The sequence below is a fragment of the Hyperolius riggenbachi genome, chromosome 2 (assembly GCF_040937935.1).
Source record: "Hyperolius riggenbachi isolate aHypRig1 chromosome 2, aHypRig1.pri, whole genome shotgun sequence".
Classification (NCBI taxonomy): Eukaryota; Metazoa; Chordata; class Amphibia; order Anura; family Hyperoliidae; genus Hyperolius; species Hyperolius riggenbachi.
In genome coordinates this window covers 64,078,595-64,093,832 of record NC_090647.1, presented here as the reverse complement: position 1 = coordinate 64,093,832, position 15,238 = coordinate 64,078,595, and the positions used below count along the sequence as shown (strand labels likewise).

Here is a 15,238-nt window from a genome sequence, read left to right as displayed (position 1 = left end):
GGATCCATGATGAGTATATAAGAGCCATGGATGCCAGTGCCACACCTCCTTTACGTCACCTGGTCTATCTCCAGTGACGTAAACAACCGTACTTTCCTAACTTATTTTTCGCTTGTTGAAAATCGAGCCAGTTTTTTAGCTATCACCCATTTCACCGCTGAGCATATCTGTGTGGCCAAAGTTCACCGGTGTTTATTCAGTTACTTTGCTGGAGCGGTTAATAGTTCCTCCCAAAGGGTTGTGAACGAGATGTCTGGAAGACCTGAAACGTGACTCTGTCAGCGTCTGTCCATAACTTGCTAGCTTTCAGGCAATACCACCAAATAACAAACACAGACCAAAGCTACGTACACACATACGACAGCGATCATTCGTTGTGAACGACGAACGAACTTTTAATTGACGAAAGAACGACCTAAGTAAAGTTAGCTTTTAACCCTCCTGGCGGTATAAAAAAATCCGCCAGGAGGGAGCGCAGCAGTTTTTTTTTAATTTTTTTTTTCCTATATCATGTAGCGAGCCCAGGGCTCGCTACATGATAGCCGCTGCTCAGCGGCATCCCCCCGCCCTCTTCGATCGCCTTCGGCGATCTCCGATCAGGAAATCCCGTTCAAAGAACGGGATTTCCTGGAGGGCTTCCCCCCGTCGCCATGGCGACGGGGCGGGATGACGTCACTGACGTCGGGACGTCATTGGGAGTCCCGGGCAACCCCTCGGCGCTGCCTGGCACTGATTGGCCAGGCAGCGCACGGGGTCTGGGGGGGGGGGGGGGCGTGCGGCGCGACGGATAGCGGCGATCGTGTGTGGGGCGGCGGCGATCAGTGTGCTGGCGCAGCTAGCAAAGTGCTAGCTGCGTCCAGCAAAAAAAAAATTCAACAAATTGGCCCAGCAGGGCCTGAGCGGCACCCTCCGGCGGCTTACCCCGAACTACGTTCGGGGTTACCGCCAAGGAGGTTAAAGGTGTGTAACGATCTGATCGTTAGAACGAACGTTGTATCACGTAAAGCAACTATTGCGCTTGCGCATAAAAATGAAAAGTTCCATGGAGAAATAGCGAAATGCGCATGTCAAGCCTAGTACGAACGACCGTTTTCCAACGATGTACTACTTTTGCAAACGATTGTCGTTGGAAAAAATCCGCCAAGCTAGATCGTTCGTTTTTAACGATCTAGCTCGTCCGTCATAGACTTAATGATCGTTGGCTGCTTTTTAAAAACAATCGTCATTTGAAATGATCGGGGAACAATCGTTTCAAACGACTATAGTCGCATGTGTGTCGCACCTCAAGTCTGTTGGCACAAGTGTCAAAGCTTCATTTTGGACAAAGCTGCAACTGACCTGGCCAAGATACTTAAGGGGCCCATACACTCGGAAATTGATTCTATCAAATCTATCAAACGATTTGATCTGATAGGATGGAAAATCTAGGTCAATGTTCTGCTGGCAGCAGATCGATGGCCCACAGAGTTGCATTGGATCTAATTGCCCAATAATGCATTTAGATTGATTTCCAATAGATTTCAGAATCTGTTCCTAGTGTGTGTCACACATCAGATAGATTCCTGTCAGATTCGACTTGACAGGCATCTGACAGAAATCTATCTGATGGTCGAATCTGCTAAAAATCCATAAGTGTATGGCCACTTTTAGTCTAAGGGCTCGTTTCCACTAGTGCGGCGTGCGTCTCGTAGACGCACGCCGGCACTGAGCGGGTGGGCGGGATCGCAGGCGATTCCCATCAGCCGTGCCATGCACGGCTATGGGAATCGCAGCCTCCGCCGCGAATTCTGTGGGGGTTTCCGGCCGAATCGCTACTGCAAGCGATTCGGCCGGCGGCGCCGTTGTCCCCTATGGCAGAGTTTCCCCGCGCGATTTGCCTGCGGGGAAACTCTGCGGATTCGCGGCCGTTTCCGCGAGAGTGGAAACGGGCCCTATCTAAAGTTAGCAATGCACAGGTCATTAATGACTTGATGTGCCGAGCTGATCAATCCCTAATCAACTGCAATTTGATCAGATAGTGGTCGATTCTTACCATACATGGAAAACTCATACTTTATCGGACTAGAGAAATCTACTAAGCGCCGGTCAAGCTGCTTGTTTTGTACTGCTTGATGCGATGTTGCACCCCTATTGCTTGGAGATTTTCCAACATGGCCAATTAGACTTTCAATCAACAAGCTTGACAAATTCTTTGAGCCAGGTAGACAGTGTTCCTTAAAGGGGAACTGAAGTAAGAGGTATACGGAGGCTGCCATATTTATTTACTTTTAATCAATACCAGTTGCCTGGCAGCCCTGCTGGTCTATTTCTCTGCAGTAGTATCTGAGTAACACCAGAAACAAGCTAGTCTTGTCAGATCTGACTTTAAAGAGAATCTGTATTGTTAAAATCGCACAAAAGTAAACATACCAGTGCGTTAAGGGACATCTCCTATTACCCTCTGTCACAATTTCGCCGCTCCTCGCCGCATTAAAAGTGGTTAAAAACAGTTTTAAAAAGTTTGTTTATAAACAAACAAAATGGCCACCAAAACAGGAAGTAGGTTGATGTACAGTATGTCCACACATAGAAAATACATTCATACACAAGCAGGCTGTATACACCCTTCCTTTTGAATCTCAAGAGATCATTTGTGTGTTTCATTCCCCCTGCAGCTATCTTCCACTGAAGTGTCAGGCTGTTTCTTCCTGCAGAGTGCAAACAGCTCTGCCTATATGCAATTCCTCAGTATGTGAAAGCCCAGCCAGCTCAGAGGAGGATTTATCCAGCTTGTAAAAGATAATAGAGCAGAGAGAAGCTGCACTAATCTAAATAACACACAGGCAGTGTGCAGAGAGGGGCCTGGAGGGGGGAGATGTATCACAGAACCACAACACTGAAGAACTTGGCAGCCTTCCAGACACAGGCTGACAAGTCTGACAAGAGAGAGATAAGTTGATTTATTACAGAGATGGTGATAGTAGAATGTGCTGCAGTAAGCCAGAACACATTAGAATAGCTTTTGGAACTTGTAGGATGATAAAAAACAGGATGCAATTTTTGTTACAGAGTCTCTTTAAAGTCTGAAACACCTGATCTGCTGCATGCTTGTTCAGGGGCTATGGCTAATAGTATTAGAGGCAGAGGATCAGCAGGGCTGCCAGGCAACTGGTATTGCTTAAAAGGAAATAAACATGGCAGCCTTCATATACCTCTCTCTTCAGTTCCCCTTTAAAAAGTATAGGCATTGTTGGCAATGGAACTGGCTCCTAAAAAGGTGAAAGGGACAGAAAAGATTGACAGAGAATCTGTAATAAAAATAAGTGCCCCGGGAGTACTCACCTCAGGAGGGGGAAGGCTTTGGATCTTAATGAGGCTCCCCCTTCCTCCTGTGAAGCACGCATCCAGCTCTGGAACCCCCAGACAGCCGAGCCCGCCTCGTGCCTGCGCAATAGAGTGGACCCGATCAGACTCGCCTATTTCCACTGGAGCCCGAGGGGGAGATGTTACTGTGCCTGCGCTGGGTTGCAAAGGTAAATACTGCTGCGTGCTGTAGGCTCTACTGCACCTGCGCACATCTGTGGGTGGTTTTTCAGGGGGAGCCAGTGCTGGATGGGGGCTACACAGGAGGAAGAGGGAAGCTTCATTAGGATCCATAGGTTTCCCTCTCCCGAGGTAAGTACCCCCCAGTGCCCTTTTTTTTTTATTACAGATTCTCTTTGAGGGCTGAAACCCACTAGAGCAATTTTTTTGAGCGTTTAGGGAGCAATTCAAAACGCTAGCGATTTCCCTAAACGCTCCGCTAATGTTAATGGATGGGCCAAATTCCACTGAAGCAATTGCGATTAGCAAAATCACAGGACATGCAGCATTTTGGTGGCGTTAGCGTTTGCGTTTCTGTAATGTAAAGTATGTAATTGCGGGCGTAATCGCTTATTAATCGCTATACATGTCGATTTGTGTGCGATTTTAAATGACTGTAAACTGTAAAATAAATTATAATACATTGAAAGGATGACTCAGAATTAAAATCGCTAATCGCAAATCGCAACACAATCGCTGGCAAAAAGCTTACACTAGCTTACAAAACACTACCAAAATCACCAGAAAACTCTCAATAAATCACTTACAAAACGCTCATTAAAAACGCTACCGATTGTGCTAGCGATGTGCGATTTGTAGTGGGTTCCAGGCCTAAGAAGATGACACAACGGATGTGGTAAAGAGCCTATTGGGTATGGACACCGTCTGTTCCCACAGACTTGCATTGTTTCCGCAGGCAAATGCAGCATATATGGTGTGTCGGAAAAAAGGCAGCAGATCGGGATTTTAAGTTCCATGTATTGCAACACAGCAAACAGATCCATTAAAAATAGCAAAAAGTGAAAGCACAAGCTTTTTTATTAACGTTAGATCCGTTTGCATGTCCGTAACATCCCAAATTGATATGTTTTCTTTACACAAGTGGGGACCAGCCCTAAGGGTGGGCTCTACCAGCATACAGTAAGCCTCTGGATACACTTTAGAGGACAACTGTAATGAGAAGAATATGGAGGCTGCCATATTTATTTCCTTTTAAACAATACCAGTTGCCTGGCAGCCCCGTTGATCTATTTGGCTGCAGTAGTGTCTGAATAACACCAGGAACAAGCTTGCAGCTAATCTTGTCAGATCTGACAATAATGTCAGAAACACCCGATCTTCTGCATATGCTTGTTCAGGGGCTATGGCTAAAAGTATTAGACGCAGAGGATCAGCAGGATAGCCAGGCAACTGGTATTGCTTAAAAGGAAATAAATATGGCAGCCTCCATATTTCTCTCACTACAATTGTCCTTTAATTTACAGATATCAGCAACTCCTGTCTGGGTCCTTTCAGATCATGAAGCTAGAGGAAGTTGAGGCGGTGGGACTGTAGAAGTCTGAGCAGATACAAATTCAATTTGAATGCATTTATAAATAAAAAAGGGGGGATTGTAGTCTCACTATAGGCACATGCACACTACTGCAACCCCAATGTGGTGAGGGGTGTAAGCACTTGATTGAAATTAGGTCCTTTGAGTTGTGTAGTGGGACTCTCTGTCCCAGAACGTAAACTGGAGGTATTGCTTTTCTTAGACAAGAAGTGAAAAGTGTGCCCGTCATGTGACGTATCATGTCTCAATCAATGCCTAACGTGGTTAGCACTGTGGTGTAGTGGTTAGTACTCTTGCCTAGCAGCGCTGGGTCCCTGGTTTAAATCCCAGCCAGGGCACCATCCCAGCCAGGGCACTATATGCACAGAGTTTGTATGCACTCCTAGGGCTCGATTCACCAAGCGGTGCAAAGTGTTAGCACCGTGGTGAAAAGGCCCTTATCACGCCTAAAGTCACTTTAGGCGTGATAAGAAGAAACTCGCGCGAAGTTGCCGCGCGTACGCGCGTAAGTGCGCGCGCAACACCCGACGCTTCGCGCGAAGCTCCCATTAAGCCCTATGGGACTTTGCGCGCGCTCTCACGCGCGTACGCGCGAACGCGCTTACGCGCGGTAACTTCGCGCGAAGAGCAGGAAAAATCGGTGATAACTCAGTGGTGAAAAGGTCATCACGCCTAAAGTCTTTTAGGCGTGATAACTGGGTTATCACCGCTTTGTGAATCGAGGCCCTAGGGCTCGATTCACAAAGCGGTGCTAACCCAGTTAGAGACTTTAGGCGTGATAACCATTTTTATCATGCCTAAACTCAGTTTAGGCATGATAAGTTTAGATAAGTTTAGATCGCATGCAAAGTCCCTCACGCAAAGCAGCGCCATTAAACTCTATGCAAAGTACACCAGACTTTGCTAGCGCAAAACTTTTGATCAGCTGTGCACTGCGGTGCTAACCCAGTTGGTGCTTAAACTTATCACACCTAAACTTATCATGCCTAAACTTATCACACCTAAACTTATCATGCCTAAACTTATCACACCTAAACTTATCATGCCTAAACAGAGTTTAGGCGTGATAAAGGGCTTTTCACCATGGTGCTAACTGTTAGCACTGCTTTGTGAATCAGGCCCCTTGTGTCTGTCGACAGATAAGTAGTGGCTTCCCCCTAAAATGGCCTCAATTCACTAAGCTTTATCAAACGTTTAATAATTTACCTCATGGGTAAAATCTAATTTTGAATTCACTAAGGTGTTATAGATGTATTGATCGTTTTATCGATAAAACATTTGATAAATCTATAACACCTTAGTGAATTCAAAATTAGATTTTATCCATGAGGTAAATTATTAAACGTTCGACAAAGTGTTTGATAAAGATTAGTAAATTGAGGCCATAGTCCCTAGACTAAGATACATATACTACACGATACATACATAGACACATGACTATGCAGTGTTCTCCTCGGGCTCTTTTAGCCGTGTGCTCCACCCAGCTAGTTTTGGTCAGCACCAGCTTCGGCTCACCTCCTCCTATGCTGCGAGCAGGGTTGCGCACAGAAGCACCGTCCCTGCATTCTCTCATATTGCCCCACCAGGCTTCTTTTTCATGCCACCCGGCTGGGTAAAATTTCTGGGGAGAACACTGCTATGGTAGGGACTAGATTGTGAAACCCTCTGAGGGATACCCAAAGTGACATGTGACATGATGAGATAGACAAGTGTATGTACAGTGCCTAGCACACAAATAACTATGTTGGGTTCCTTTTTTTTTCTTTCTCTGCCTGAAAGAGTTAAATATCAGGTATGTAAGTGGCTGACTCAGTCCTGACTCAGACAGGAAGTGATCACAGTGTGACCCTCACTGATAAGAAATTTGAACCGTAAAACACTTTCCTAGCAGAAAATGGCTTCTGAGAGCAAAAAGAGGTAAAAGGGGGAATTTCTTATCAGTAAGGGTCACACTGTAGTCACTTCCTGTCTGAGTCAGGACTGAGTCAGCCACTTACATACCTGATATTTAACTCTTTCAGGCAGATAAAAGAAAAAAAAGGAACACAGCATAGTTATTTGTGTGCTAAGCACTGTACATACTCATGTCAATCTCATCATCTCACATGTCAGTTTGGGTATCCTTTAAGTGGCAAAACAATATACTCTGCAGTGTTCTCCCCAGGCCCTTTTAGCCAGGTGCTGCACCCAGCTAAGTTTGGTGAGCACCCAGCTGTCATCGGCTTACCTTCTCATCCTCCTCCTATGCTGTAAGCAGAGCTGCACCAGCCCCCCATTGCACCTTACCCGGCTACTTTTTCATGCCACCCGGCTGGAAAAAAAACTCTGGGGAGAACACTGCTCTGTACAGCGCGCCGGAAGATGTCAGTGCTATATAAATACTAAATAATAATATGTGTGACTTACATCACAACATTTTGACCTGTTAGGAAATCCCACGGTCTCCTATACTTAATTGTAGAAGAGTCATTATTTTCCTATGCACACAACTTGTCGCCCAGTAGGGTGATAGAGAGAAGACACTCTGCTTCTGTCACATACACAAAGCAAAGGAACATAAACAATATAACAGCCCCATAGGGCCAGTTCCCACGAGAAGCAGTGCCAAGCAATGTGCAGAGCCTGGCACAACCCCCAACCCACATCTGGTTGCAATAACTTGCAGATCAGCATATAGCTCCATTCAACACAGCTAGTAGCTTCACATTCAGAACTTCTGAAATTGTTTTAGAGAGCTGAACCACACGACACTGGGCTGGTATTATACATGGGGCAACCATGTAAAGGATACCTTGGCACTTCAAATATTATGTTAGTGCTAAGCAGGGCTGTAGAGTCGGAGTTGGAGAAATTTTGGGTACATGAAGTAGGAGTTGGAGTCGGTGGTTTCATAAACTCAGGAGTCGGAGTCTGGAGTCAGAGTCGGATGATTTTTGTACCAAATCCATAGCCCTGGTAAGTATTAGACTAAGGAGTCGGAGTCGAGAGGAGTTGGAGCTATTTGGGTACCTGGATTCGGAGTTGGAGACGGAGTCGGTGGTTTCATAAACTGAGGAATCGGAGTCGGATGATTTTTGTACCGACTCCACAGCCATGGTGCTAAGGATACCTTAGCACTTAAAATACTTTACAAATGACGCCTACAGTGTGTTGGGGTGTTGAGCAGATGCTTACTGCACCTCCAATCCCCCGGCCAACCAGGGAGTAAAATGGGGCCAATTACCGGAGAACGGAGGGTTCTCCAGTAATTGGCCCCGTTTTACTCCTTGGTCAGCGTGGCCAGTGCCCTTTGACCTGGACACACCTCGCTGAGCATGCGCAGTATGTCCGCTTGGGCGCCTTGTGACCACATTCCCCAGCGACCCCCTGTCTTGTACATGCGTACTCCCGTCACATTACGTGCAATCATTTATTGTTCAATACGAACGACTAACACCAATTATCATATAAACCGGTCTCTATAAGACAATAATTACTGTCATTTACCGCTGTTGGTACCCGTTTTTTTTAAATGACTCTCGACCAACCCCTCGTTCCTTGTTCGTTTCAGACAACGGTGGCCAAGCATGTGTACGAAGCTTGAAGCCCCGTACACCCCTCTGGGATTTCTGTCATCCAGCAGGGATCGGTAGACGATAGTGCATTGCTGATGCTGCACAGACGTGTCATTAACCTCCAGGCTAGCTACACATCTGTTGCTACGATGGAGCGGATTCCCGCGGGTGTGGGAGAGGGGAGAACAATGCGGTACTCTTGTGTCAGGGATTGCTACAAATCCACCATGCCAGATCTTTAGCAGACATTATGCAGCCACTGTACACACACTGGCTATATTATTGGCCGAGGTGCAGTACATCCGGCGACAGCAGCATGATCGAGGACACGCGTCATCAGGGCCACAGGCATAGTGGCCATTGTCTGGCTGAGTCGCCGCAGAGGACCGAAGGATAGAGATGTCGCGAACCTCTGTTTTTCGGTTCGCGAACCCTGGTCGCGAACCTCCGCGAAAAAGTTTGCGAACCGCAATAGACTTCAATGGGGAGGCGAACTTTGAAAATTTTAAAAAATTCTACCGGCTGGAAAAATGATAGAAACCATGTTTCAAGGGCTCTAATACCTGGAGGCACACCTGATTGAGTGAAATACACATCACTGCTGGAGGCACACCTGATTGAGTGAAATACACATCACTGCTGGAGGCACACCTGATTGAGTGAAATACACATCACTGCTGGAGGCCCGCCCACCCACCCTTCTCCAAGCTAGGTCCTTATACCATTTGACTCAGTTGTCTGCCTACACTAATTAGTTATGGGACAGCTGCTACACACTCTGCTAGGGAGATTTTAATTAGCCTCTTGTGGGACCCTCCACCCTCCGCCCTTCTACCTATTCCCTCCTACCGGAGGGAGGAGGGTCTCATCTGCCAGGGAATTATACTATTTCAAAAACCAGTTTACATACCATGGCTGGGAATCGAACCCAGCTCTCACTGTGTGGTGGGCAAGTCACCCTAACCACTGTACCACAACAGTACTAACTGAAGCTGGCCTAGCATTTACCATTTATGCTCAATGCAATAGAAACATTAGGTTGCTTAAAGGGAACCTTAACTGAGAGTGATATGGATGTTTCCTGTAAACAATACCAGTTGCCTGGCAGTCCAGCTGATCTTTGTGACTGCAATAGTGGCTGAATCACACCCTGAAACAAGCATGCAGCTAATCCAGTCTGACTTCAGTCAGAGCACCTGATCTGCATGCTTGTTCAGGGGCTGTGGCTAAAAGTATTAGAGACACAGGATCAGCAGGCGATTCAAGCAACTGGTATTATTTTAAAAGGAAAAATCCATATCCTTCTCCGTTTAGGTTCCCTTTAAGGATTTGTAGCATAAAAGCCAACTCACATTGGTTGGGATTTGAACCCGGGTCTCACTGTGTGGTGGGCAAGCACCCTAACCACTGTGCCACAACAGTACTAACTGAAACATCTCTACCGAAGTACCGTTCCATGACGGCACAGACGCAGGGCAGCTTCAGGGGGCTGGTAGAAGCCCCAGGTAAGTTAAACTGTTTTTTGTTTTTTTTTATGACTTTAGGTTTCCTTTAAGCTAAGTACATACATGCGAGAATTGCTGCCCGTTTGGGATCGGGAAATGATTCTTCTGTCGACAATTCGCGGGACAATGCTGTAAAGACACATCACTAGCCTTGAGGCCAGTGAGGTTCTCTGTTGCTATGTAGGAGGCGGGGGAGGACGATCGGCACATGACAGACCGACTTCAATTGGTCGGCGGGGCTAGTAAAAAGCATTGCAAATGGTCATGCTTGGGCATCGAGAGTCATTAAAAATCTGACGTGATGGATCTCTAAAGATGCCCGAGCAATAACGATTGTTAGCCGATGTATACACATAACGGTCGTCGGGCAAAACGGTAGTTATCGGACATTTCAGATAACAGTTATCGCACATCTATACGTAGCTTAACTGTTTGCCGCGGCCGCATTCAAACCAGCATGTGTATGCGTATACAGACATGCAATCTCATCAGATTAGACCATAAACAAGCAGATGTGACCAAAGACCATCTTGTGTTGCGTCTACAGAGATTATTAACATCCAGGAAAACAAGCATTTTCTACGTAGTAAGCGTATGAAATCAGAGACACTTCCAAGAAAGGAAACACAATCCCTACCTAGACTGTCCCTGGAAAGTACTCCATTGTCCCTGAAAACTAGATCAACACTCAAGTGACCTCTTGCAAAGCCAGATCCATTCAATAGCCAAGCACTCCTCAGCCTTGAGACATGAAAATAATCAACAAAAAGTGCAGCAAAGCCTACAAGCCCAGGCGAGGAGGAGGAGGGGGGATGACCTGCCCCAACACGTTATACTCACTTCTCAGCGCCCCGACCAGCATGTTCCCATCCTTGATCAACTCCTTAATAAACTTATTGGTCCGATCCAGCTCGATCTCGTGACATTTCAGCCTCTCCCTGAAGTCCGGGCTGTCCAGGTGGGAGTCGGAGAACTCCAGAGTCGGCAGCCCCATGGCACCAGTCTGCGCGAGCCCTGCAGGAAGGGGGTTAAAAAGTTCGCAAAAAGTTTCGCAGAAGCGCTGCGCGTCCTCCTAGGAGCAGACGGCAGAGCAGGGGGGCTGGGGAGGATGGCAGGGACTGTCACCCTGCTGCATTGTCCCCTGTGATGATCAGCACACTACAAGTCACTGGTGTGCAGACATTTCCGGCAGATCTCAGACTGGCTTCTATGCTTCTCTCCTCCCTCTCTGCAGACTGGCTGATCAGTGGATGCCAAGCCAGTCACCCAGTGCCCCTTCCCCTGGCTAGTCAGTGGCACGCTCCCGGGCAAGGTCAGGCTCGGGTCACCACTGGCATTCCTAGATAAAGGCAGGATGGGGAGGTGGGCTGTCACCCCCCTTTGTCCCAAATTCCTTTAAAAGAGGCTAAAAAAAATCAATTGCATGGAGTCATCCAAGGAGATCTAGGAGTGATGGTGGCAGGCTGGCAGCCCCACTTTAAATAGGATGTTTTCTTCTGTTTGGGAAACGCTCCTGAAACAAAACTGAGAAAAAGTTTCAGAAGAGGAGAAAAAAAAAAAAAAGAATTTGGAAAGTTGAGACGTTTGTCTCCAGGCTGCCACCTACAGGCAGACTGTGGAATAGGCAGAGGCGAATCACCTAGCTTCACCACCTCATTGGTTATAGACCGCGGCCAGGGATGGTGAAGACATTCAGACGCTGCCTGGAAGGTTTCTTTTTTGTTGTTTTTTTTTTTTTCAAACACAAACGTAATGATGTAGCTATATAGAGCTATGGGCCCCAAAAGATACAGACCCCCCAGACAATGAGGGAGCAGAGAAAAATGAACGGCTTTGTTAATGATCACCCCAGTTTAACCTCCTTTAATATTATTATTATTTATATAGCACCAACATCTTCCACAGCATTTATAGTCTTGTCACTATCTGTCCCTCGGAGGAGCTCACAATCTAGTCTCTACCATGGTCATATCATGTCTATATCATGTAGTGTATGTATTGTAGTCTAGGGCCAATTTAGGGGGAAGCCGAATAACTTATCTGTATGTTTTTGGGATGTGAGGGAAAATCAGAGTGCCCAGAGGAAACCCACGCACACAACATACAAACGCCGTGCAGATGTTGACCTGGCTGGGACTCAAACCAGGGACCCAGCGCTGCAAGGCAAGAGCGCTAACCACTATGCTACCATGCTGCTCCTTAGCAGTAACCCCGAGTCAGGCTTGGGCTGGAAATCCGCAGCTCAGAGTAGTAACCCCGAGCTGGATCCATGAGAGGCGTGTAATGTGCGGGGCTGAAACAGATTTATCTAGTGGTATGATTTTTAGGGTTTTAAAACTTGTGAAAAAATTGCACCGCTTTTAGACAATAACATCTGGAAATAATCATACCGCCGGGGACGGTAAAGGATACAGGAGGTGAGTAAATGTAAACTAATGTGACTTTCTTGGGGCTTCTTCCAGACCCTACTAGTCAGGAGTGTCCCTCACCGCAGATTCGGTGCTCCAACGAATTACTACACTGTCCAGCTAACCTACATCTCATAGATTTTACTATCCCCTCCCTAGCCCCAACCTTCTTCCTATGCCTTTGTCAGTGAATGTAGGAAGATTCGACGGGTAGGTTATTTTGTCGGTGCACCTGCACCGGTCTTCTCCGTCTGCCGCTGGCAACCTCACCGCTGCTCCTTCTCGCGCTGGGCTCCGGCAGGCTTCACTTCTTCCTATCCGGACAGGAAGTTTAAACAGTAGAGCGCCCTCTACTGTTTAAACTTCCCCGGACAGGAAGTACAGTGAAGCTGGAGCCGAGCGTGGAGAAGAAAACAGCGGAGACCGGGGGACTCGCGCTGGCCGGATCAGGTAATGTATGCCGGGGGGCGGCGGCAGCAGCAGCTTCACAGATGGTGAATCGATTTCATGCTGAAATCGATTTACAATCTGTTTGCAGAGGTGCCTCTAGCCATTTTGTCACTCCAGATGAGAAAATCTGTGGCGCCCCCGCCCCTATGGCGATGCCCCCCACTCGCCCCCTTGGCGCCCCCCCCGCCATGAAAATAATCAATGCAGCAGCGTTGCACCAGGAAATAATCGTAATGCGGTGTCTCACCAGAAAATACATGTAATGTAGGTCTGCAGAAGTGAGCTTACGGGCTGCAGCCAGTAAACTGCCGCAGTTTCTATTAGACGCCTGCAAGCCTGTTCACCACCTGAGGACACAACATCTGGCGGGGGGGGGGGGGGGGTGACCGCGGTCCCCTCCTGCCTGGCACCCTCTACAAGAGGGTCATAAGGAGGCAGAGAGGGGACTTAACGAGGCACACAGGGACAAATGGAGGCACAAAGGGGCACAGAAGGAGGCACAAGGGGACAGAGGAAGGCGCAGGGGACAGAGGTGGCACATGGGGACTGAAGAGGCACATGGAAACAGAAGGCACAAAAGGGGAAAGAAGGATGCACAAGGCACAGAGGGGGCAGCTGCCTGCAACTTACACTAAGTAGATGCAGCAAAAGCAAGTATTAGAACACCCATGGGGTGGGGCTTAGTCTGGGGGAGGGACTTCATTTTGGGTCGGGGCTTAATCCAGCAACATGGCGCCCCCCCCAGGACCAGTGGCACTCAAGCAATGGCCTGTACTATTGCCTAGAGGTGCTCCTGTCTGTTTGCAGTAAAGGCAACCATACGATCCCTCTCTGATCAGATTCGATCAGAGTGGGATCTATCTGTTGGTCGATCTGATGGCAAATCGACCAGTGTATGGCCACCTTAAGAGGTCCCCCAGGTCCCCCAACACCTCAATCTCTAGTTATCTGGCGGGTGCAGTCACTGCTATGTGGCCCCTTTTATTATTTCTCTCTGATTCAAACACAACAGGGGAGTGATAGCTGAGTGAGTTGTGTGCCTCCTCCTACACTGTGCCCTGAGGCTGTAGCCTCTCTCGCCCCTGCCTCGACCAAGCCCTGCTTCTGTGCATGTGTGGGCGCACAGCAGCCTCATCGGGAGAGTACTGCACCTGGTGATGGTTCCCATGCAGCACAAGTACAAGCCCGCGCCTCCTCAGAAGATGCCAGCAGTCTTCAGAGGCTGCCAGCGGGACCCAGGAGAAGACTGGAGATGTGGCAAGAGACACCCATGACTTGTAGGGGCTGGAAGAAGCCCCAGGTAACTAAAAATAGTTTTATTTACTCACCTCATGTATCCTTCAAGGTAAACCTGAGGGAGAAAAAAAGTGGTAAAACATGGTTTCCTCAATGATCTATAGTAGGGGTGTCAAACGCAATCAAGTATGGGGCCTAAATCCTAGTCTAAGACCCAGGCCAAATTGAAGGTTTAACACATTTTTTTTTTAACAGTCTCAAACTAAGTGGCGTAACTATAGTGAAAATGTGGACAGTGGACCAGCTCCTCCCCCTTCTGCAGAGTAGCGCAGTGGAGCAGTTTGATATTTCAACCAGAAACTCTGTCACTGGTGGGCTCCCCTGAATGAGAAGGCAGCATGCTTTTACTGCTTACAATGATGCTCATTTGAAGCTCTGGAGGGCCACATAAATGGCAAAGAGGGCAGCATTCGGCCCGCGGGCCTTGCATTTGACACCTGTGATCTATAAGGCTCTCCAGGCTCCTTATTGCATCCAGCCATCCATTTGTCCTGCTGCTGTAGGTCCCACTCCGGTGAGATGTCAAGCAAACCCGGCTGTGTGTATCAACTGACGTCAGGAGTGTCCTGGGCATGCGCAGTTCTGATAGCTCATGTGCACAGCCTTAGAGGAGCGCAATACACATTGGCGCATGGAGTGTATGCACCAGGCTCCAGTTGGTCCCAGTCGCAGCTACGAACTTGGGAAAAAAATGGATCATTAGTCAGCCACCATTAGGGAGGTTCATAAATGATGTCCACTTTGTGTGTGTGTGTGTGGGGGGGGGGGGGGCAGCGTTAGTCCTGGTTCAGATGGACACTTGCAGAGCGTTTACAGCCAGCGTTCTGGGCTTGGTGTTAAACAAAATGGGAGCGTTTGTACCAAGCTTTTAAGCGCGTTTACACAAACGCGGCGTTCGGGTACCGATTTTTCCCTGGCGTTCAAAGAGCCCCTGGAAGCTACATATAGCTTCCAGGGGCGGTTAACCGCGACGGCTAATGTCCCCCTAGGGGAAGAAAAAACGCGACCGCATCCAAACGCAACACGAACGCTGCTAAAAGCAACACGAACGCGACGCCTACGAACGCGACGCCTCCAAACGTCCATCTGAACCAGCCCTTAAAGTAACTTACTTATGGGTGTTGCTCTGTA

General features: G+C 47.9%; 1 protein-coding gene across 1 annotated transcript in view; it reads right to left on the bottom strand.

Moving 5' to 3' along the window:
* ARHGAP42 (Rho GTPase activating protein 42) overlaps positions 1 to 11,461 on the bottom strand; it is a 426,935-nt gene extending 415,474 nt beyond the window's left edge. The window contains exon 1 of the mRNA XM_068266846.1: positions 10,794 to 11,461. Coding sequence (XP_068122947.1) covers positions 10,794 to 10,947 — 154 coding nt within the window. The 5' untranslated portion in view covers positions 10,948 to 11,461. The remainder of the gene's footprint in view (positions 1 to 10,793) is intronic.
* Positions 11,462 to 15,238: the final 3,777 nt, after the last annotated feature.